The sequence below is a fragment of the Notechis scutatus genome, chromosome 4 (genome assembly GCF_049901735.1).
Source record: "Notechis scutatus isolate UNSWTSFEM ecotype Mainland chromosome 4, rNotScu1.2, whole genome shotgun sequence".
In the NCBI taxonomy this organism is placed as follows: domain Eukaryota; kingdom Metazoa; phylum Chordata; class Lepidosauria; order Squamata; family Elapidae; genus Notechis; species Notechis scutatus.
Window position 1 is genome coordinate 40,873,425 of NC_142012.1, and position 23,478 is coordinate 40,896,902.

General features: G+C 37.7%; 2 protein-coding genes and 1 long non-coding RNA gene across 4 annotated transcripts in view; 2 read left to right on the top strand and 1 right to left on the bottom strand.

The window, feature by feature from the left end:
* Positions 1 to 6,168: 6,168 nt before the first annotated feature.
* Positions 6,169 to 13,427, bottom strand: FGF20 (fibroblast growth factor 20). Its single transcript, XM_026666979.2, has 3 exons — positions 12,995 to 13,427; positions 10,360 to 10,463; positions 6,169 to 7,325 (listed from the first exon to the last, which is right to left on the bottom strand). The coding sequence occupies exons 1-3, from the start codon at positions 13,284 to 13,286 to the stop codon at positions 7,080 to 7,082; spliced, it is 642 nt and encodes a 213-aa protein (XP_026522764.1). The 5' UTR covers positions 13,287 to 13,427; the 3' UTR covers positions 6,169 to 7,079.
* A 518-nt stretch (positions 13,428 to 13,945) lies between these two features.
* Positions 13,946 to 23,478, top strand: part of MICU3 (mitochondrial calcium uptake 3) — a 69,949-nt gene continuing 60,416 nt past the window's right edge. Inside the window, exon 1 of one of the 2 annotated variants that reach the window (XM_087963198.1) lies at positions 13,946 to 14,131. In XM_087963198.1, coding sequence (XP_087819324.1) covers positions 14,033 to 14,131 — 99 coding nt within the window. In that variant the 5' untranslated portion in view covers positions 13,946 to 14,032. Of the gene's footprint in view, positions 14,132 to 15,043; positions 15,431 to 23,478 lie in introns of those variants that run through there. The other variant, XM_087963199.1, reaches the window with a different exon arrangement.
* On the top strand, positions 15,437 to 17,984 carry LOC148130713 (uncharacterized). The gene is made up of 2 exons (XR_015749244.1): positions 15,437 to 15,690; positions 15,989 to 17,984. It is a non-coding gene; the product is annotated as an uncharacterized LOC148130713 (long non-coding RNA).

Genomic DNA, 23,478 nt, shown 5'->3' on the forward strand with positions numbered 1-23,478 from the left:
ATGTACGGACAACGTGCAAAACCTTGACCTTTCGCTTTCAGGTTCCAGCCATTGGCAAGAGATATATGTTGAGAACTTGTAGACATTTTTATAAATTTTGTCTTATCTCTTGTGATGCAGTGGGATGCGCCACTGTCAACCACCCATAGATTATTCTTCACATCAGAGTTGCTAAACGTGGCTAGTTCAAATGCTTTCTTTGGCTTTTTACATTCTGGCTTTTTCTCTTTTTGTAGAACCTTGCCAAATGTCCTCTGCCTCCACAATTAAAACACCTTTTAATTGTGTATGCCGTTGAAGATAAATTCTCTTCTTCCAGGTGCTTTACTTTGCTTTGCTGGTTTCTTTCAAGCTTTGAAGATAATTTCTCTTCTTTCTTATCTTCTCTCAGCTCGTCACGCTCACGCCTTCTTCTGGCTTCTTCTAGTAGCCTGCCTGTAATCTCGGTTAATGAGAGGCTTTCTTTGGCAATACCTCTAACGAAGTCACATAGTCATCATAGCTTTGATCTAATGAAGATAATATTATGTAGACTTGTTGCAGTTCATTAAATATAAGCTCTTTTTCTTGCAATTCTTGAAAAATGCTCTTCATACAGTTTAAATGAACTAACATATCTCCATTCCTCTGAAGATGCGTTCGAAAAAGCTTCCGTGTAAGATTTATATGTGCTCCTACACTGTCCCGAACATAAATCTTCCTGAGGTTCTCCCAGCAGTTTGCAGCATTTTCTTCTCCACGAATATGGACAAGCTGCTGATCACAGAGAGTCAGTCCTATGATGCATAAAGCCTGCTCATTCTTCAGTTTAAAGTCTTGTAACTTTTCGTTATCATCATCATTATCAGGATCCCAGCTACTCACATTTGGTGGGTTTGCTATAATGTCCCACAAACCTTCTCTGCGTAGAAGTAAACTACATTTCATTGACCATGAAACATAGTTTGTTCCATCCAGCCTGGATATCATGGACAGTTGTGACAAATTTACTTGTGCCATTACTCTTCAGATATTTTGACTATTTTAAACTAATTAAAACAGTTTGTTTTTACAGTAATGTGCAACTCACACCAACTCTCTCTGCTATATCCTGGTTAGTTAGACTATGCTGCTGGGCCCATAACCAATGTTAGGGTTTGGGGATTAACCCCTAGAAGAGTATTGCAGCAGTAGTCAAACCAGGAAGAGCCCCAGAGTATACACACACTGAACACAAACACTGTTTGTAGTTTAAATAGTTTTTAATCCAGTTAGAGTTTAAGCATTGTCATTCAGTCCATTAAGTCATTCACAATATTTCCATCCAGTAAGACTCACTAGTATAGTCACAGCAAGACACAGTTAGTCGCAGCAGCACACAGTAACAGTAAGCTTTCCAGCTTCTAATGCTTCCTTATATTGTAACTTCTAACCGCACCCTTAATCGGCTAATTGCCTGCTGCATTGTGCTTAAAGTGATAAGCACTTAAACCATGATATCTAAGTTTTATATATTTATTCACCCAAACCATATTTGGTATCAATGTTATACCTAACAGTACTGAGCACAGTCAGTGATGTTTCAGAGGAGACAATTCCATTAAAGAGATTCGTGGACTGAAACTGTCCTGTTTCACATGAATTTATATTTGTTACTATTTTGAGTTCACAACCAGGGATAGAATCATTTGCCCAAGGTATATGAACTTGGGCATCTGAATGGGGAATAGCAGGAATAATATGATTGCTTCCCAAACAGTCAGTGACAGATAGTATGAGAGAAATAAATCTGGAGGTGTTTCGTTTTTGTTTTCTATCTGGTATAAGCTCAAGGTAATTTTTCCTTATTTCTATTGTATTCTCCCTACCTCCTTCCCTCCTTGGCTTCCAATGAAGACCATGTAAAATAAAATAAAAAGTTCTGGAACATACAGATAAAACTTTGCAATATAATTGCAGTCATGCGGATTATTCTTTTTTTTTTCTTCAGGTTTGGTGACTGCTCAAAATGTGGTATATTGTTGCATCTTCCTGTTGTTCAGACAATACTGTGTTGCATAAGTTACTTTGCATTTGTAGGGAGTCACTTACTCAATGTCATATTGTCAATCATTTCTAAGATGGTTATTGATTTTTTTTCCCCTGAGGGTTGTTTGCAAAGGCATCTGTAGGAGAACCAGAAAAGTTAGAAATGGTGGTCACAAGTTCATGACAACAGAATCCTGTTCATGAGAAAGAGATTTAATTTGATGGGCATAGCCACCATATTGAATGTCTTTATACTAGAAAAATCCTGCTTGTTTATCTACATTGATTTGTCCATAAATCAAATTATCTATTTCAAGGTTTAAAAGAAGAAAAGAACTAATCCTATTGCATAATACTAAACTGTTTGGAAGTCCTGGATATTCAAACATGACTTTAATTATACCAAACAAGCATTGCTAACTCAGTGGTATAAAACAGATTCTGCACAGGGCAGACTCAGGTAACATGGCTGGAAAAGTATGTTGGCCCGCTGGCCTCTTATGCAGATTAATTTGAGGCCATGCTTGAGTGAAGATACTTGGTCCATATTATGAAAAATAGTCCAATTCTTCTGTAGTGTGAGTGAGGAAGATTTTTTAAAAAGTGCTTTTATTTATTTTTATTAGGAAGTTTAATATGGAACATTGAGAGCAAAATAATTTAGACATCACATCTTATTAGAGTCATCCAAGGCATTTGCTTATTGGTATGTGATAAAGATATGTGTGCATTAGGCTGGATATTTCAGGAGAGCAATGTTGATCTCCAATGGTAAAAAATCAGGAATCCAGAAGGTCTTTTCAAACTAGCAAATTTGATTAAAAGGCTTCTGATATTGCAGATTTCCAAAGTTATATCTTTTAATGAAATTTTAGACAGAAAAGGCATTTCTGTACCCAACCAATGACCTTTTCCCCCAAGAGAGTAATGTTTCTCCTCCTAAAGTGGCTATTCCTGGTTGTGACTCAGTGTGATTCTAAACGCACTTCACAAATTAAAGGTTTATGAAATCATTCTAATGTAATCTTCTTGAATTTTGCCAAATAATGGTACTTCTATAAAACTATGATTCTTTCCAGTTGACTTTGGGGCATAAGCCCGTCATTTGAAGGCTTTCCAGGATGTTCAAAATGGATGTGCTGTAAGAAAAATTAATTCAGAATTTGTCTATTCCTCCTTTCTTTTTTAAAGGCAAATAATTTATTTACAACATATTTCACATACCTATCTTGCTCCAATTACTTGTTAGCTACTAATATAAATGATTTCCATAATTATTTCCATTTCTCCAGGAGTATATTCTGTTAGATTCAGTACTTTTTAATATGCATACATAGGGCTTGATAACAGCAGAAACAAAAGCTGTTTCTAGAATGTTTTGCTAGAAAGAAAATTATAAATTACAGAAATCAATTTAAGATTTTGAATTTTGTAATATATAAAATACTGCAAAATATGTAGGGTATATGTCTATAAATAGTCAAATTTTGATGTTAAATATTCATAAAAATAGAATTCTTTTAAATATCAAGATCGTGTGTGATAATTGCAGCCTCTCTAAAATTCTGCATTCTTACACATACAGTGTGACTGTGCAGCTATCACTTCATGCTTCTTTCCAATGATTTTGACGTGCTTCTCTGTTTTAAGGATCTTAAGAATCATTTAAACTTATTAGCTTATCCAATGTCTGATCATCTGTCTTAGAGATCCAAATGGTATACTGTGGTGGTTAAGTTGCTGGTTAAAAACCAAGAGTCCATGAATTTTAGTCCAGAGTCAATCACTCTCTCTCAGTCCAACCCACATCATATAGTTTTTGTTATTGAGAAAGTAAAAGGTGAAAATATTACGTATGCTTGCATATTGCCTTGAATTGACCAAAAATAAAGGTAAAATAAAAATTAATAAATAAATAATGGGAGCAGAATAAATTATTAATGTAAAATAAAAGGTAAAATAAAAATTAATAAATAAATAATGGGATCAGAATAAATTATTAATGGAATAAAGCAGAATAAATCAATTGTCAATGAAAAATATGTTTGAAATAGACTGTTTTCCAATCAACATGAAATAACTTCTACTAACTTTTATGGACTCAGTTGCAGTTGAATTGCTTTTTAAAAATTCTAGTTTGTGCATTTCAAAGCTTCTTTAAAATTCTTAAACCTTTGAGGTCAAATCCAAGGGGTAGCACTAAGAATAGTAAAACCTTTAATGAACGTTACAGATGGCTGCAGTTTACTAGCCTTCCTACTCCCTTTAGGGTCTGTATGTAAAATAGCTAATGATGATGCTGGCTAGCCAAAGGGGAATATTACTGACACTGTATTTTATTCAGGGTTTGCTTCATTTTGGATACTGGGAATGATCTTCTTGAATCTCAGTAACTAAGTCATACTTATAGTACATTAAACAAAATTCAACGTTTTGTTATTTGTACATTTTCAGCAGCCTTAGGCACTACTCAGAACTGAAGACGAAAAAGGAAGTCAAACAAGCCAAGTTTCTGCTTGTTTTCTTTCTTGAAAGCTTCTTAATAAGAATCATTTCTAACCAGAACATGGGGGGAAGACCAAGAGTGCACAATCACTATCCAGTGTTTATTTTTCTGTGTATCACTCAAGATGATAACGTATACTGTTTACAATTTTTCTGCAGTTCTGCTTTACCAAGGGTATTTGTTAGAATAATTTGGGAACCTCTCAGATTATTCCAAGAGCTCTTTTGAACATTGTCTCAAATCATTTATGTGGAGTAGAAATAGCCTCATATTTCATGTGAGTGTTTCAAAAATCCTATGTATTTAAAAGCATGACTTGAGAGGACAGCAATCTTTTCATTTCACAAAGAAGAAAATCCATTCCACAAACAGAAAATCCATGATCGACTGGCAGATGATTGAACAAGATTTTACCATTTTCAATTTGAGGTAAGTGCTGAGATAAGTGTTGTCAATGGTACTATTAATGTAAACATAGCTTCTAAACTATATACTAGTTAGTACCTGTGTGAAAGCAGAGAAAACCATCTAGGCCAGGGCCAGATGTGTCATGCGCTGGCCACGCCCACACCCAGTTTAGCAAGGGGGGAAGTCCCGATACATCACGACACTGCCGTGGTGATGTGTGTTTGACACTTCTGATCTAGGCAATCAGTAACCTGATCCACGTATCATTGCCTGGCCCATTTCAGCTTTCCTTAACTTGGTACCCTCCAGATGCATTGGACTACAGCTCCCATTTCCCCAGCCAGAATGTGGATAATAAAGGTTGAAGGCTAACACACCATAAAGGCACTAAATTAGGTAAAGCTGATCAACACTCTCCTGATGATAACTCTCTACAATCACAGACAGGTTCCTTTTCTAGACTTGCCATTAAAAATGTAGTTCTAAACATGAGAGCTTTTGCACGTTATACTCTCAGTCACAGAATTAGAGTTCTTTCTTGGTGAATAAAATGTCAGCAATGGTCTGAAAGATACCAGCAATATCCATTAAAATAGAGAAATAAGAAAAGATCTAAGCTAGGGTTATAAATATAATTTTGCTAATCTAAGGAAATACATAGAGCCTTCACAAAGACCTTTTGTGGTGTCCTCAATGCCAGTGTTAAGAGTATTTAGCAGCATTAGTTATCTGGCAACCAAAATGCAAAGAGATTTATAAAGTAGAGATGAAAGGTCTAAAATGGACCTCCAAGGCTACTCTTGGATACCCATATTTAGGATTGAATTGCCAAGTGAGGAGCAAGATATATTTCAACAGCATTTAGGATTATTTTCAAGGATCTCATGATATTGATAGCAACATTGTTAATCCATCACACTTGTTTTTTTTAGTTTCTCATTTTGTGTAAATTGTTGTTGCACATCAGAAGTGTAGAACAAGGGAATGTTCAAAACCCCAATTAATTCACAGGTATCATGTGATGCAAAATATGAACCTCAAAATATATTCAATTTATATTCTGCTTTTCTTCCAGGAGCTCAAAACCATTTACATGGGGATCTCCTTCATTTTATTCCCACAGGCATTTTTCTGTGAGAGAAACTGTGCTGAGAAGAAGTGACTGGCCCAAAGTCACTTACAGAGCTTTCACAGCTGAAAATGGCCATGAAGCTAAGTCTCTCTGGAACTAATTCAACACCTTAAGCACAAAACCTTTCCCAGATTCTTTCTTCTCACAAAGTAATGACTCTGCTGGACTAGCTCCTTAAAGAACAATAGTGAAACAAACAAATAGAAGTATACCTTTAATTCCATTTAAATGTGCATCTTAAATTCAGTACAAATATAGGTAGTAGTCCCATAGTTCCTAAGGCAGTCAACATCTCTTTCGACACAAGACCATTCAACAGGAAACAGTGTATGCATAAAACAAAACACCAATCTCTTAGCTTGTAAAACAGTAACCTTTAAGAGATGCTGCTCCCTTTGTACCATCTGGGGTAGCAATGTTCCCTTTTTGCACAATGATACTACTTTGGGAGTAAATATTGGCACTGTAAAATGTAAATGATTTTTATTGTAGTATAGGGTTCAACTCTCTTCATAGACCAATAAAAATAAACTCTGTAATAAATAAATATTTAAAATAAATATATGCACTCTGAAAATATATAAATTAGGTCCATCCTGAAGGGAAAAATAAATCCAGATTTTGCTGCCCAATTACCACAGTCTTCATAAAGCTCCATATTAACCATCCATGTGGTTATCAATGATGTTAACTAGCCATTTTTTCCTAGTTATCTACAGCCAATTCCCATTCACTTTAGGTAATTATTTATGCTCCAAGTACAGGATCCAGAGCAGTTTTGTTAAGTCCAGTTAAAACATCTTCTTGACTACTGGTAACACAGAATGAGCGAACCTAAAAGAGGCTGGTCATCTAGACTTTAATATCCATTCTCCTAAATCCAGAGATTAGGCATGAAGGCTTGTCTACCACTAAACAGCTTCACTGATGCCTGCTTCCTAGATCTCAATAATTTTCAACATTTAGAAGTTTCTCTTGCTTTTGGGACTGTGGAGGCCAAGATGCTGTTTTTCCCTGTGGTTGACTTCAACTGATTGCTAACAGGTCCTTGTAGAGCTCAGGCACTCTTTCGGGATCCACTGGTCTAGGCAAGAAATGGGTGAATTTCTGATGTCTTTTGGACCTTGCCCCATCTCTGGGACTGCCATCTTTGTTAAGTGCCACAAAGTACCTCCGGCCTGAATCTCCATGTTTGTACACATTGGAGGAGTAGGTATTATACCAGTTCTCTTCAAACTGTTCTTTGAAGACACATTCAGGAGTGAGCTTTTCCTACAGGGTAAAAAAAAGAGAAGTCTCTTCAACCAAAATATACAGACATGGTGATAAGAGCGGATGGAGCTAATCCTATGTTATTACCTCAAGAACTGTGTTCCTTTGTGGTGTGATATTTTTCACAGTTTTATTTAAAATTTTATTTTAAATTTAAATTCTATTTACAAATAAAGATATTGTTTTAATAAATTATTTTATTCTGCGGAGGATTTTTTTTATTGGTAAGGAATACAGCCTGTCTTAAAGCTCTGGCTGCCTGTACAACAACTCCTACATTTCTCCATTTGTTTTACTGCATAATATCTTCTCTTTCTGCTTCCTTTTTCATTCCCACAAGCAAAAATCTATGAACCTAGGTCACAACTTGCTTTATAAGCTGATGCTTACACCGAAATATTAGCAGACATACAAATATGGACACCTTTTAGTCTTTTGAACTAGTAATGCTCATGTTCCCTTTTCCCCCTATCATCACTAATTATTTGGACCCTTAAAATCTACAACATTTTAATATGCACATAATACTTCCCAAAACAAGCTTTGTTTCAGGTTATTTGATGCACTAGAACAGGGGTGTTAAACTCAAGGCCCAGGTGCCAGATCCGGCCTGCAGGATGTTTAGATCTGACCACCCTGGAAATACCAAAGGACTGGCCCACAGTACCTTTGCCAGCAAAAATGGATTGCACATGGCCCACATTAGCTCTGTTTTCACTGGCAGAGGGTTGCAGGAGGCTGTTCCAGCCAAAAACAGAGCTTGCAAGGGCCAGGTGTGGCCCCCTCCAAGCTCCATTTTTGCTGGGAAAGGGTTGCAAGAGGCCATCACAGCTGAAAATGGAACTCAGGAGCCCGTTTTCATTGGCAGAGCACTTGGGCCCCTGACGCAAGTGACATCATGCTGGCCATGCCCACCCTGGCCACACATACCCACACCCCCAAGATCAAACACAACCCTAATGCGGCCCTCAATGAAATTGAGTTTGACACCCCTGCACTAGAGCAAACTGCACATTTTATTCTCTCCTTTTGTTTTGTTTTACAACTGCATCTCAAACCTGCCTTTTCTGTGAGAAGGAAGCTTACTTGGGAAACTCTTTTAATTTTATTTCCACAACAATGATCCTGTGAAGGAAGATGGGCCCAAAGTTATTCAACGAGGCCTTCAATTTGGGTCTCCCCTTTCCAAATTCACATCTAAGTCACTAATTACATCTGTTATCCTAGGGTTATACTAGCCTCTCTTTGCTAAGGAATTTCTACCTCCCTTCTGGGAAATCTCTGAGTATTACAGCAACTTGTAGCAGGAATATTGACTTCAAAAAAATCAAGATGGCAGCTCCTTGGTGTGACTGAAGCTTCACCTATATTTTTAGGCATCTCCACCTCAAAAACAGGCAGAATTTCATTCACACCATCATGGCCCCCATTCTGACTTTTTTTTTTTTTAACATATCCTGCACACTCCTGGCTTCTCACATTACTTTGAATTGACAGGGCACGCTACCTCAGTTAGATAGAACCATGTTGTCTCCTCTTGTATAGAATAATACGCACATCCCATATTGGATATAATGCTGCAGGAATTAAAGCAATAATTAGCAGAATTTGTCTGCCATTTTAGGAAGTGGAATAATTCAGGGGAGAACATGCTTTTCCTGCAGATGTTGTTGAGTGGCAAATGCATTCCTTTATTAAAAGGTAATGTGGGCAATGATTTTGCCTCTGAATGCCACAGTTGTGCTGATTTTCAGCTGTCTTCAGGTAATCCTCAACTTATGACCACAATGAGCTCCAAAATTCTGTTACTAAGTGAGGCAACTGTTAAGTGAAGCAGGGCAGTTGATTACTACATGATTAACATCAATGCATGTTAAGTTAGTAATATGGTTGTTAAGAAAATCTGACTTCCTCATTGACTTTGCTTGTCAAAAGATGATCATATAATCCCAGGACACTGCAACTGTCATAACTATGAGTCAGTTACCAAGTCTCTGAATTTTGATCACATGACCATGAGAATACTGCAATGGTCATAAGTGTGAAAAACTGTCATAAGTAATTTTTAGTGCCATTGTAACTTCGAATGGTCACTGAACATATGGTTGTAAATTGAGCACTGCCTTATATTGGTATTGTCTTTTCATGTCAAATATTCTCTATAAGATAATAGGATTTTTGTAAATGCTGTTTCTTCTTTGCACCACTACCTGGAATGATCAAGTGATTAAAGGCCAGTGTTTGGCCATTTTGGCATTCGAGGAAGTACTGCAAAGAAAGAACTATAAAAGAACTATAAAAACAACCCAAAGTTTTGTTTATGAAAAGAAAGAAAAAGCTAATATTCATTTTGTATGTCTTTAAATGTTCCTACATGGTTTCCCCATTGACTTTGCTTATCTGAACTTTGATCACATCACCATAGTCATAAGTCACTTTTTTCAGTACCATTGTAACTTTGAACAGTCACTAAACAAACTGTCATAAGTCGAGAGCTACTTATATTTGCTTTTGTTTCCCATCTCAGACTAGTTGAAAATTGCACCTAATTTTGACAACCAGGTTTTGGAAAACTCTCATAAACACGTAAAGATGCAAACAGAAAACTATTTTTCCTGGAACTGAGTTAAATAATCAGGTACAAAAGTATAGAAACCTCTACCCCCCCCCCCAATCCTTCTGTACCCAGACAGTTTAAAATGGGAGGATGGTTTTGAGCTAAATGGACCCAACTCTAAATGGTATAACTCTATAAGGCAGCTTCCTATTGTCTTTGCATTGATGAAACTCAGGTAAATTTCAAATGATTCACATAACATCTTAAGTTAACATGACCCTGTAGTGGTGCAATTTATTCCAGATAGTTCTCACTTTGTATTAATCCACTGAGTACCTTTTTTCTTACACTAAATGGCCACTTCAAGGCTGCGATCCCTCTTGTATTGTTACCAGTGACAAAATTCCCAGAGATTATAGAGCTTACTGCTAATGTGAGTCTGTAACATGAGCTGGATGATATGGCAATAATACTTACAGAGCCATAAAGCTCTCCTTTCTCATTCATTCCAAGGTAAAGGCCACTGTCCACTCCTCGAATACTGACTAATCCCACGGCCACACTGATGAATTCAAGAATACCTGCATTGAGAAAAGGGGAAAAATATGTTTAAGGCTAATTATGTTCGGTGCAGAAAAGCCTTTTGTTTTAAATAGAAATAGATGCTCAATTAAATATGTGATTAATTCTAAGTTGATTGATTCTACAGTATACAGAATGGGGTTATCGAAGTACTCTTCAAAGTACTATAATACTGTGATATATATTGGTGTTGACATCTTGTTAACATCTTATTGTTTTCAGTGAAAGTGTTGAGTTGTCCTTAAATCTCTCCAGCTGCAATACACAGGAGTTACAATGCAACGTTATTGGTTGTGCCATTCTGTGTTAAATAATAACAGTGTTCAAATATTTGGATTGTTATAAAGAAAAGCGTTTGATAGCTGATTATATATATATATATATATATATATATATATATATATATATATATATACACACACATATATATACACACATATATACACTCAGAAAACAAATACACACACATATATATATATACATGTATACATATTTTCCTTTGAAATAATGCCATGTGCTTTAGCTAGGGTTTTGAACGCTTATGTTTTTCAACAATGTTCTATTTTCTGAATTATTTTCTCTCTAAGGTAAGCTAATTATTTTTTCTTATAATCAGCCTTTGGAGTTTAATTGAAAAAATGTTTGAGACGGAGTGTCTTGCTGCTGTTTCAAGGCAGCCAAATCTTTTGCAAAGATCAGATATTTAGTATTTTATAAAGATTGCATACTGCATCTTTTCACTGCCAAGAAATCATCAGAGATTTTGGAGTTCCCGATATTCAAAGTTCCATTGAAAGATATGGGAGGTATTCTGTCTTTCTGATATCATTTTCAAAGACAAGTTTTTCCTCCCCAAATCATAATAAGCAGGTGATTTAACCAACAAAGAAACCACATCAGTCAAAACTACTGAGAATACTGATAGAATAAAGAAGCCCCAAGAATGTTTGATCTCAATCTCAAACATTTTTCTTTTTTCTTTTGCAATTACTACATGTTTACATGCTCTAAGAAGGTTCCCTTCTGCACATAATTTTTGGTTGAACTTGAGTTGAAACAAAACTCCTGTCTATCAGTTAAGATCTCTTAGAGCAGATTGTTAGAAGTAGAGAGAATTATCAACTGCACTTAATACTAGTAATAATATATTTTGTAAATATTTATGGACCAACCACTAAGGAGTAGTAGGTTTCTTTAGAGAAGACTTTCTCTTCATTACTCATTTGTTTGTCCTCCCTTATGCATCTATCAACCTCTTTCAGTCAGTATTTAAATCCCTTGTATTTCATAAATAAAATCCTGAGTAAACTAGTCCAATATATTGCAGAGATTTAGTTAGATCTTGGACACTATGGTATCAGAAAGGTACTTGCAGCATATACAATCTTGCACCTGCTTTACATTGGACTCACTGAGTCATATACTCTATCTTTGGACATGTGATGTTTTCTGTCTTCTATGCAGACTGTGCTAAATTCAGTTGCATGTTCTGGTGGAATCCTGCATGCATTTCCTTATGCACAATTCCCACTGGAATACCAAAGGACTAATACCCATGCAAAGAGACAGAAGTGCATTGTAAACAACTATATATAGCAAAACATGCAATTAATTTTTTTTAAAAAAAAGTACTGTAAAAGTTAGAAAGACTGAACCCAGCACACAAGTATATAAGCTCTCTGTCAGAGCAATGCATCTGAGTTTATATGGATTACAATTATACCTGTAATAGTTCTGCATGTATATAGACTCATAGGTTGCTTTTAGCACACATGACTTATACACCTTAGAGCCTGATTTTGAAAATGAAAAGTCCTGATATTAGTATCCTTTGATTAAGAAACCATTGTTTACATCAAATAATGTCATATTTCCCACATGGGAAACTCTTCCTTATGACGAATAAAATGCTATCTCTGTACACTGATGCATTAAGTGTCTTAGGAGCTGATTACATGGATGCTATGCTTGTCAGTTACGGTTGTCAAGCGACACAGGAAATAGTTTAGGCACTTGCTGCATGGGACAGCCTGTATATAATTCCAAGCATCATTACCTACATGGAAGGATTTCCCACAGTCCTGTAAGGCATTGTGTGTTAAGTAGTCCATAGGGATGTTGAAAAGGCGCTCTGTTCATGCTCAAAGACACATATCCAGGGCCTTTTCCACCAGTTTGTTGATTGTATTATTTGAAATAGGGCATTGCAAACAGGTTGGCACTTTCTTTTTCTAAGCTGATCTCTCTACCTCCTGCCTGTTTGGTGTATGGGAGAAGCTGCTGTCCCCAACATTCCGCTTAGCTCTTAGCCCTCTGCAACAATGTTAACCCAGATCAAGATGCTGCTCCTGCAAGCAGGTGTGTTTTTAATCATCCACTGCCTGAGATCCGTTGCTATACCATCTGTTGCTATAGGATGCTTCCGTCACAAGGGAAGAAGCTGCAGAAGAGAGCAGGTGGAAGGAAGAAGGAAGGGAGGAAGGAAGGAAGAGAGGAAGGGAGGAGGGAGGGAGGAAAGAGGGGGCCTTACCGAAGAGGCTGTGGTCCTGCCTAGTGCCTTGAACGCTGCCGTCGGGCAGGATCTGCAGGTGGAAGCCAGTCCTGCAATACAGCTGTCTTCGGCGTAGGATGCCCTGCAGGTGGGCTATATCCGTGGCCCCAGCCGCGACGCCCGCTCGGGATCCCCCCTCCGCTTGGGTCAGGCGGTCCCCTAGCAGGGGCGGCCTCTCCCCGGCAGGAGGCAGAAGGAAATGGGAGCCCACCTGCTGGCTCATCCCCTCCAGGCCACTTAAGAAACCCCCCACTTCGGCTAAGGGGGCCATGGAGAAGCCCAACCGGAGGGCTGCCGAGACTGGAGAGGGAGAGGGCAGGAGAGGAGCAGCGAGAGCGAGAGGGCGTCCCTTGCAGAGTCCGATCTCGGGGCTCAGAGCCGGCGAGGGAAGGGGTCTGGCAGGCAAGGCGGACTTGGCGTCAAGAGAGCAACTGCCTGTCCCGAGAATCTGTCCTCTCCCCGGACATGGGGCTGGTGGGGAGGCTGGGCTGGGCTTGGCCTCAACATCGACAGCCGCTGCAGGTGGGACGGCCGGCGATGCCCAATTTGCCGCTGCTGCCCCGCTGGTAGCGCCACCGGCTCGGGCTGTCTTTGGGGAAACCGCCGCGATCCAAGCGAGGCCGCTCGAAAGTGCCACAACAGCGCGCGTGGGGGAAATCTCTCGCTATATATACGCGCGGGGCAGGTTTTCCCCCCTGACCTATGCTAATAGCACTGAAGCTGAAGCGCGCCGGGAAACTGAGGCGTTTGAAATCTTAAACCGAGCTGCTTTTCCCCTCCTCACACCTTTTCCCTCCTGACGAAGGGGACTTCCGAAGGTGCCCCGGCCTCCCTCCCTCTTTCCCTCCTCCTCCTCTCGCGCGCGCCTCATCGGCTTCCAATTTAGCCTTGGAAACACGCCTCTCCCTCCCTCTCCCCACCACCCAACCCGGGTTGTTGTCGACGATGCGAAAAGGGATGCCGTCGCTCGTTCCTCTCCGCCAAGTTCCCTTTTGATGTTGAAGCTTCTCGCCGCGGATGAATCGCGAGCAGCAGCAGGAGCCCCGTTTGGCAAAGGTGGGGGGGGGGAGGACCCTGGAAGCTTGCCGCGTATTACGTGGACAGGTGCAGGGAAAGGTAAGAAGGAGAAAGGGCGTTACCGGAGGGTTAGGCCTGCTGAGACACACATGAAAAGAGGGAATGGGGGTGGGGGTTGAGGGAGAGAGGGGGAAGAAAGCAAAAAGATCTAACAGGTCGGCTGCTCGGTTTTTCAGAACACTCATAAAAGTGTTACATGTATTATCCTTGCCTTTTATCTTATTCGTTTTCTTCCCCTCCAAAAAGAAGGGGGGCGGGATTTTTTTCTTTTTCCCAAGCGAATTGGCATAGTCAGTCGGGGTTTCCCCTTCGCTTAAGGATAGGTTTCTCTTTGCTTGGTCTAACAGAGGCCCAATAATAGCCTCTGGGCATTGTTTGGGTGTTTAAACAGTATTAGACCTGAGCAATGCAAAGAGACCAGAAGAGAAACTGAAGAATGCTTCGAAAGCTTTCAAGACTTTGAAAGGGGCTGCAGGAAAAAATCAGAAAAGATATTGGGGTGGGGGGACCACTGTGAGTTGTGGCTAACCATAAATGTCTTCATTTTCATCAGGGACAAATAATATTCCTTTGTCTATTTTGGCATCTGGGTCTCTGCTGGGAAGCTGGTTGATAGTGGAAACATTTCTGCCCTTTTCTGCAATGTATGTGGAAGCTGGCAAAAAAAAAAAAAAAACAGTCACTAAGATTTCAGGTAGCTCCTGGACCAAATATGAATGTAGGCATCGATCTTAGTAAGGACCTAGCATTAACGAGCTGTAATATGTTAATGGATCAGATTTGACCTCTTGCTTCAGATGAAGGAGAAGAGTACAGAAACCTGATCCTACTTGAGGCTTCAATCCGGCTGAGTGACCTTGATTCTTTCTCAGCCTAGGAAGACTAGAAAGCTATGTGACCACATAGTTACCAAGAGTCAAGACTGAGTCAGACAAAAAAAAAAAAAAAAACTTAAATTTTCACCATTATCTTATTATTATTGGGAGCGGGGAGGAGCCTTGACTAAACCTAACCTTGCTGAACTCATATCCTAATTTTCTAGAAAAGGTATGAGGCGGGCATTCAGCCCATGTTGAAGAGCAGGATAAGCATCTACAACAGCATGATCACATATGATCTGAAATAGTGCAAGCTGGTTTCCTCTTCCTTCAGCTGAACATGCACATTTCTCTTACCATGCAACATAATTGGTGTGCGATTTTCTTTACTCTGCATCCACGTGAAGAGGAGAGGCAGAAGCTGGTGGTTGTTTATTTGTTTTTGCATTTATCCCTCGGGACTCAGGGCTGAATGCATACATGCTACTTAAAGGGGAATTCTGAGCTTGTTTATTTAGAGGTAAGTCTCAGTAAGCTCAAGAGCTGATTATTAAGACTCCAGCCCATTGCATTTCATGGCAAAAAGATAATGATAAAGTCTTCTTCAAATTCAACTTGACTCTTGCTGTCTTCATGCACAAAAACAGGAAGCTTTCTTGGTTAAAAGCACAGAAGTGGTCTGTCTGTCTTTGCCTCCTTTTGAATTGTGTTTTTTACTTCCCAGTCTAGCCTCATATGCACATCTGCCTAGAAATTCAGTTCAGTGAGATTAACTTCAAGGTAAGTAGTATCGGACTGCAGTCTAAGTTTCACTTTTGGTGTGATGTGTTAAATATAAACAAACCAATGAAGTATCTTCTAATATACGTTCATCAGAACTTTAAACTGCTAGTTTTTCTTTGAAAATGTGGATTTGCCATGTCATTTCAACTATCTATAATTCTTGAGCAGTAGTATTCCATCTGGGATATATATTTAGACTAAGATCTATTTTCCCCCATAAAGTACTAGAAATATGGCAAACATTGGGAGAAAATAGTTTGTGCTTCTAAAATATGCTTTCCTCTCTTATATGAAGATCTCTACTGAATTTTGGGAGGCGATATAAAACGTGCACTTCTCAGTTAGTTTGCACCTATATTGTGTGCATTCTGGATTTTAAAGATATTCTCTGTAACCATTAGCTGGATATTATGTCATGAAAGAGCTCTAATGGACTAAGAGAGAAAGAAAGAAGAATCAAGCACTGGAGGAGGAAAGACATTCTGAATATTTTTTTAAAGATCATGTTTTAACATGCATGTTTAAGTAACTCAAACAGCAGTTTGATGGAAGTGATTATGATTTATCAAGTGGGGCTGAAATAAGTGTCAGTCTTTGTTCCACAATTGGCAAAATTCCTGGCAAAAGTTACTCCAGTGAAATTTCTTTTTGCACTGGGAAGAACGCTGTATTGGTCTCTTTTAAGGAAGCATAGGCAGTGGCGATGGTTATGAAACAAGAAATTTTTTGTTAGATTGGGCTATATTCAGCACTCAGCATCACAGAGTGGCCAACTTGATTACTTTGTGAAGCTCACAAGCTTGAACTGTGCTGTTAATAGCCCTCTTTCATTGCTACTTCCAGGAGCTAAAATATTTTGCTTATGATTGGAAAATATCAAAGAATTCTGCTTTTGATTGGTGTGCAACAACTGCAGCTATCATGTTGACCTAGCTTTCTCTTCCAAAATACTTTCCATCTCTGTCTCTCTGTGTCTGTCTCTCTGAGTTCCAAATTGATATCTTGCTGGGACCTCTATGGTATCAATCACATAGTTGGACGCTTGCATCTTATAACTTTCTTCTTTGTAACCCTTTTCCTTTTCTGTGCCTCCAAAGCCTTTAAATGTGTTTTATTTATTCAAGAACCCCATGTCTACATCAGTGGAATACAAAATAATAGAGGGGATATAGATAAATATACAGTAGATATAGATATACGTTTAATATTGAAAAGTAGTTGTTTTCAAAAATATAAAAACTGATTATGAATACATCTACTTAGAAACAAGTTCTACTGAGATAACTAGATTTACTTCCAAGCAACTGTATTTTGAATTGCTGCCTTTGGCAACATTTTGGCATAAACTGAAAGCCATTGTTTGGTCATATCTTTTATATGTTAGTTGAATTTTTTCCCTGTGCTGATAATGCTGCTTATTATTCTTTTATTATTTGTTTAACTGATAATTGTTTTAACTCAAATATCAATGCACTTTGAAGATATTGTAAGTTGAAGAGCAATGTACAGGTAGTCCTCGACTTACAACAATTCATTTAATGACCAAAGTTACAATGGTACTGAAAAAAGTGTCTTATGACCATTATTCACACTTAACCCTTGCAGGTTCCCCATGGTCATGTGATCAACATTCAGATGCTTGTCAACTGATTCATATTTATGATGGTTGCAGTGTCCTGGGATCATGTGATCAACTTTTGTGACCTTCTGACAAGCAAAGTCAATGGGGAAGCCAGATTCACTTAACAATTGGGTTTCTAACTTAACAACTGCAGTCATTCACTTAACAACTCTGGCAAGAAAAGTCAAAAAATGGGGCAAAACTCACTTAACAAATATTTCACTTGGCAACATACATTTTGGGCTCAATTGTGGTCATAAGTCGAGGACTACCAGTATCAAATTACAGAAATGAGGAATCTTGGTTGTGATAGCAGTAGAACTTGAAAGCACTGTCCACTAAAAAGATGAAATTGATAAGGTTTCTAGCCTTACATATAAGCAAATGGAATTGATGGTGTAGGACAGGGGTGTCAAACTTGCACCATCACGGCAGTGTCATGTGACGTATCAGGACTTTTTCCCCCTTTGCTAAACCTGGTGTGGGCATGGCCAGCGCACGATGTTCCAGCCCATGGGCTGGGAGTTTGACATCCCGGGTGTAGGACGAAGAGTCTACTTAATAAAGAGAGGTTAGATTGCACACCATATTATGAGGCTGTATACAAGTTTATTTAGAAGATAACTATCAATTATTTTTAAGGTAGGAAGATAGGGGAATTGCTATTACTGGTTCATTTAAAAAAATACAGAAAACAATGATTTTGTCTATTGAGATTTAATTTAATCCAGTTAGTCTTGAGTTCATTGAACCATATTGACTAACACATTGCTTGACTGCATGAATGCAACACTCCAACTATATTAATATGCTGCTGTGTATTCTCTCCACAATCATGAATAGTATATTATCTAAATAAATATTCTCCCTGAAAATGATTCAGAAAGGAAAGAATTACTCAATGGGTTTAACTTTTTGTTTAAATTTCTAACTGAAAAAAAAGTTATAGAGCAATAAACTAGTACAAAGTGGTGTTTTTCTTTTTATAAGTCTTCTTCCATGTGTCACCATGTAAATCTGAGAGATCAAATGGATTTGGCTGCTCTGCTTTTATTTGCTGGAGAGAGTTTGGGGCTAATTAATTGGCAGGTGGCTTAAAGCAAGTAATGAAACACCTTTTCATCACAGCAGTCCTAAATACTGCCCTATGTGCACCTGAGTGATTTAAAAAAATCGTTGAAAGTAAGTGATTTATTATGGAAGGATTTAAAACCTCAAAATGAAAATAACAGTGAACACAATGATCAGATAAATCACTTCGAAAGGGAGAGAGAAAGCTGGCAGACTTTTTGGAAAACAATTGCAGATAGATATTATATAAGTTTAGCTTTCAAATAACAACAGCTTGTCATGTGGTGGGACCCAAAAAATCCTCCATAATCAAGCTTTCAAAGCACATCTGTGTAAACATTATCACATCAGTGTAAAACATCAACCAATGAGCTTTTGCTTTGAACCAAATCTTCTTAATTGCAGGGCTAAATCAAAGAACTAGATCAAAGTTTAGAATCTGTAGAATAACCAATTGTTCAGGTAGTTCACACATTTCTGTCTTAAAATGCCAACAATCAACTGTGTTTGAAACACATATTAAGGCTACTTTTTTAATATATGGCACAGTGGGGGAATCAAACTGTAATTAATGTAGCAGCCCAGCTCAAGACATAGGTAACATAACTTGAAGTAACAAACCTATAGCTAAGAAAGAAGTTATTATACAATCAGAACAAAAGGTAGATGTGATCCAGTATTGTCGGTTAGACATGTATCTGTGCATGAAGACAGCCAGGTGAAAACTACAGCTAGTACTAATTATTTTATTTTATTTATATATGTTCCTTTCTTCTATGGAAAACAGAATTGCCAGAAAAAGTCCCATTGAGACTCAGACAAGATCATTATCTATGTAGCTTCAGCAAGGTAGTTCTACCATACTCGATAAGCAAAGACCATGCCTTTATACCAAAATACTCCTATTGTTTGATTACATTACTATTTAAAGTGATACGTGTGCACACATGAATAAGATAGCAAATTTAATTTGGTCTGGAGATTTATTTCTAATGTACTAATATATTCGAAAAGAAGCATATAAAATGTTGTTACAAATAAGAATCCATAAAATGAATTCATCCCATCATCTTGCAAAGACAGATTCTTAAATGTTGTCAGGACAGGACCTTGAGAAGACTTAAATTATTTCTGTGAGCACATTTCTTATTTATTTCCTAGTTAGTGGGAAATGGGGAACAATATGTTGGCTTGCACGATAGTGTTTAGATTAAAAATCCTATTTGTCATTGGCATGCTTGTTGTAAAATAAGCTTTGGTTGCACTTGTAGCACACTGGCTCAAATGTGCCAATATCACTAGTATTTCTACTGTATTTTTATCTACACACACACACACACACACACACACACACACATCCATCCATCCATCCTTTTATCCAAGGTCAGGAGAATAACAGGGCTAAGATCCTGTGGACTTAGATACCGACAGACAAAGAGGGACTGGCCAATCAACCTGACATTGCAGTACTAGACAAGGACCAGAAGGCAGAGGTGATAATAGATGTAATGATGCCAAGTTACGTCAACATCAGGAAGAAAGAGAAGCTGAAGAAGAACTATAGTCTGAAGGAGGAACTAGGAAATAGAAATGATATGATCCCTAAAGGCCAAAGTGACCCCACTGATGATAGGAGCACTCAGGGCTGCTACTCCTAAGCTGGCAGAACTCAGAAACAACATCAAAATTCTCTGTCTATAAAAGTGCAGTGTTAGGAACTGCTAAGATATAGCACAGAACCCTCAAAGCCATGAAAGTCAATCTCTATGAACTCTTCTAATGATGGTTATCACATATGAAATTTGCAACTTGTAATAAAAACAGGGTAAGTGGTAAAATAATATGAATTAATAAAATGAATAAAAAATTAAGGCATATATATAGCAATAAGAGTAGATAATATATAAGGCATATAAAGATTAGTTGCAAAGAATACAGTCCAAGAGAATAAAGACCAATAACAGAAGGAAAGGAAGTGGAGAGCAATTTGAAGTATATAAAAATATGGTATAAGTAGCGGTAAGAATGCTAAACAGTGAGCCTCCAACAGCGTGAATAAAAATAATGAATGAAAGCCAAAGGAGTAAAATGCTGGAGCCAACACTTTTAAGAGATCAATGTAAGAATGATGGTGGTACGTCAAAAATTGAAACAAATGTAATAAATGCTTTGTCCAATAAGAATGTATTTAAAGAAATTATAAATAGTACCAGAGTGCTAAAACAGTAAGGCTTAAAATGTACCTGCAGAAATGTTAAAATATGGATGTCAAATATGGATGTGGCTTGCTTATAGAGTGGTTATCTTGATATGAGTGTGACAATTGCATGCATGCCTGACAACTGGAAGAATGCCATTATTGTTTCAATATTCAAATGGAATGGTAGCAAAAGTGAATGCAAAAATTCTACTTTGTTCATTGCACCTAGGAGGGCCTTTGGCAAAATTCTTCTGACAGGGTTCATGAGACGATAGTGATCAGAATTTTGGAAGTGTAATAGATTTTCTTGTCAGGCAGGGAGTTTGCCAAGTGGGTTTTTGCTGTTCAGCAAGCAATGAGGAAGTGTTACTGTGAAGAAGAAAGTTTTTTTAAGTTTGTCAATTTAAAAATAAATAAATATAAAACAGACTTAATTTATGGAAATTTTGCATGAATCTGGAGTTGAAAATTAGTTGGTGAATGGGATAAAAGTAGCATGTGTACTGAAAAGCATCCATGAAAATAAATTAAGTACTTAATGAACAGTTCAACATTGAGCAGAAAAGTACGAATGTGTAATATCCCCTTGGTTGTTTACAATATTGGTTATGTTTAGACGCAAATGTACTTACTTGTGATAATATCACAAGTTAGTCGGTTGGGGATATGGATGTGAATATACTTTTTATCTATAACTGATACTATGTTATTTGCTGAGAAACAGAATTATTTGCAGCAAATGTTATCATATAAAATTATATTACCATGTTGTAATATATAATACCATGTTATTATATGATACAACAAAGGGTATTGATATGAATATAGATGTACCATCAATACTGATATCTGTGATTACAAGAGAAAATCCAATGAACAATTTGCAAGTTATATTTAAATGCCAAAATGTTATAGCTAGCAAATGAACCTGATAGAATGTAAGAAGAGATGACAAAATATTATAGATGGAATATTCTTGAGATGTACAAGTGCTAGTTGCAAGTAGTACACTCATTTCACCAGGATTATCTGTACAGAAATTCAATGTAGAGAAAAGATTCTTATGCAAGAAAAACCAAAAGTATACATATAGACTGGGTGAACTATGAGAGGGATCTTGGAGTCTTAGTGGACAGGCAATGTAATCCTAAATTGCATTAACAGAGGGATTCAATAAAGATAAAGTAAGGTATTAATACTACTCTATAAAGCCTTAGTAAGACCACACCTAGAATACTGCATCCAGTTTGGTCTCCCCACTATAAAAAAAATTGTTGAGACTCTAGAAAAAGTGCAGAGAAGAGCAACAAAGATGGGGGCTAAAACATATGATGGACAGTGCAAAAACTCGGCATGACTAGTCTAATGAAGAGAAGGACCACAGGAGACATGATATCAGTTTTCCAATATTTGAGGGGCTGCCACAAAGAGCTATTTTCCAAAGCACTCGGAAGCCAGACAAGGAATAATGGATGGAAACTCTCAAGGAAAGATTCAACCTAGAAAAAAGGAGACACTTTCTGACAGTGATAGCAATCAACCAATGGAACAGCTTGCCTTCAGAAGTTGTGGGAGCTTCATTACTGGAAGCTTTCAAGAAGAGCCTGGACTGCCATCTGTCAGAAATAATGTAAGGTCTCCTGCTTTGGCCAGGGGTTGGACTAGATCAGTGGTCGCCAAGCAGTAGGCCGGGGACCACCGGTGGGCCGGGGACCACCGGTGGGCCTTTAGAAAATTTTGGTTGTCCGCAGAGAAATGTCACCCCCAAAGCACCCCCCAAAGCAATTAATCCTGGCTGCACGGGAATACAAGGCTGCGCCACCCACGTCCTTTTGAATTTTTGAGGATAAAGTTTTCAATTTTTAGCTCTGCTTACCTGCATTGGATTGTTGACATAATCTTAGTCTGGCATTTGTTTGTTTGCTTTTTAATACTGAATTCTCTGTTGGATTTTTCATTATCTTCTTTTATTTCCAGCAAGACACTCTTTAAGTTTTCTTTACTCCTATTAGCACAAAATCAACTGCATTTTCAAGGTTGTTGTTTCTCCCAACACTTTTAATTCCATTTGCTATTTCTTCTAGTCTAGCGTTTCTCGTCATATATTTATTGGGTTCATAAACCTCTTCATAAGGGTATTTTATAAAGGGGTTATTATTTTGTAGTGATTAAATATAGGCACTTAGTGTCTAAACTGATAGTATGACTGAGAAGATAATTTGTTAAATGGACAGATTGTGTTGGGTAAAGGTAAGGGAGCAGTTTCTTATAGAAACATTATACAATCTTGCTTATATATCAAAGTTTGAACTAGATACAAAACACAAGCACACTAATATAATAGATGCCTGCTGACAAAACAGCTGTTCTGCTCCAGCAGTTCTGGAACAGCTGAAGCTTCTCAACTGTAATCAAGATTACCACCAAATTAACGTTGAGGTCAAACAGTTAATGCATGTCGAACTCCCAAATATGTAGAAAGATTGAAAGGCCAATGTAAAAAAATGAATCCATATGGTTTATATACAAAAAAATGTGCTTTTTTTTTTAGCTTGAATCAGATGTTTGGCATATATTAGGGATTAGCAAGTCAAACTTTCTCATTGGATAGTAAACAGTTGGAAAACCATAGTCTGTTTAGCCAGTATTGGTAAAGTCTCTGAAAAACACAATTGGCAGCTACATTTATTGCAAGCTCAACATAATCTCCTTTAATCAAATATCAAGATTCTTAGAATAGCAGCGAAAGTGAAATACAAAACAAACTGACTTCTTTCAAGCGCTACCTTTCATGTTGAAGCTCGGAAGCAGTTATGCCATTTTATCAAGTACCGGGAAAAACACGATAAGGTTCTTTTTTCACCTTGCTATTTGCACTAATCATGTGACAGGA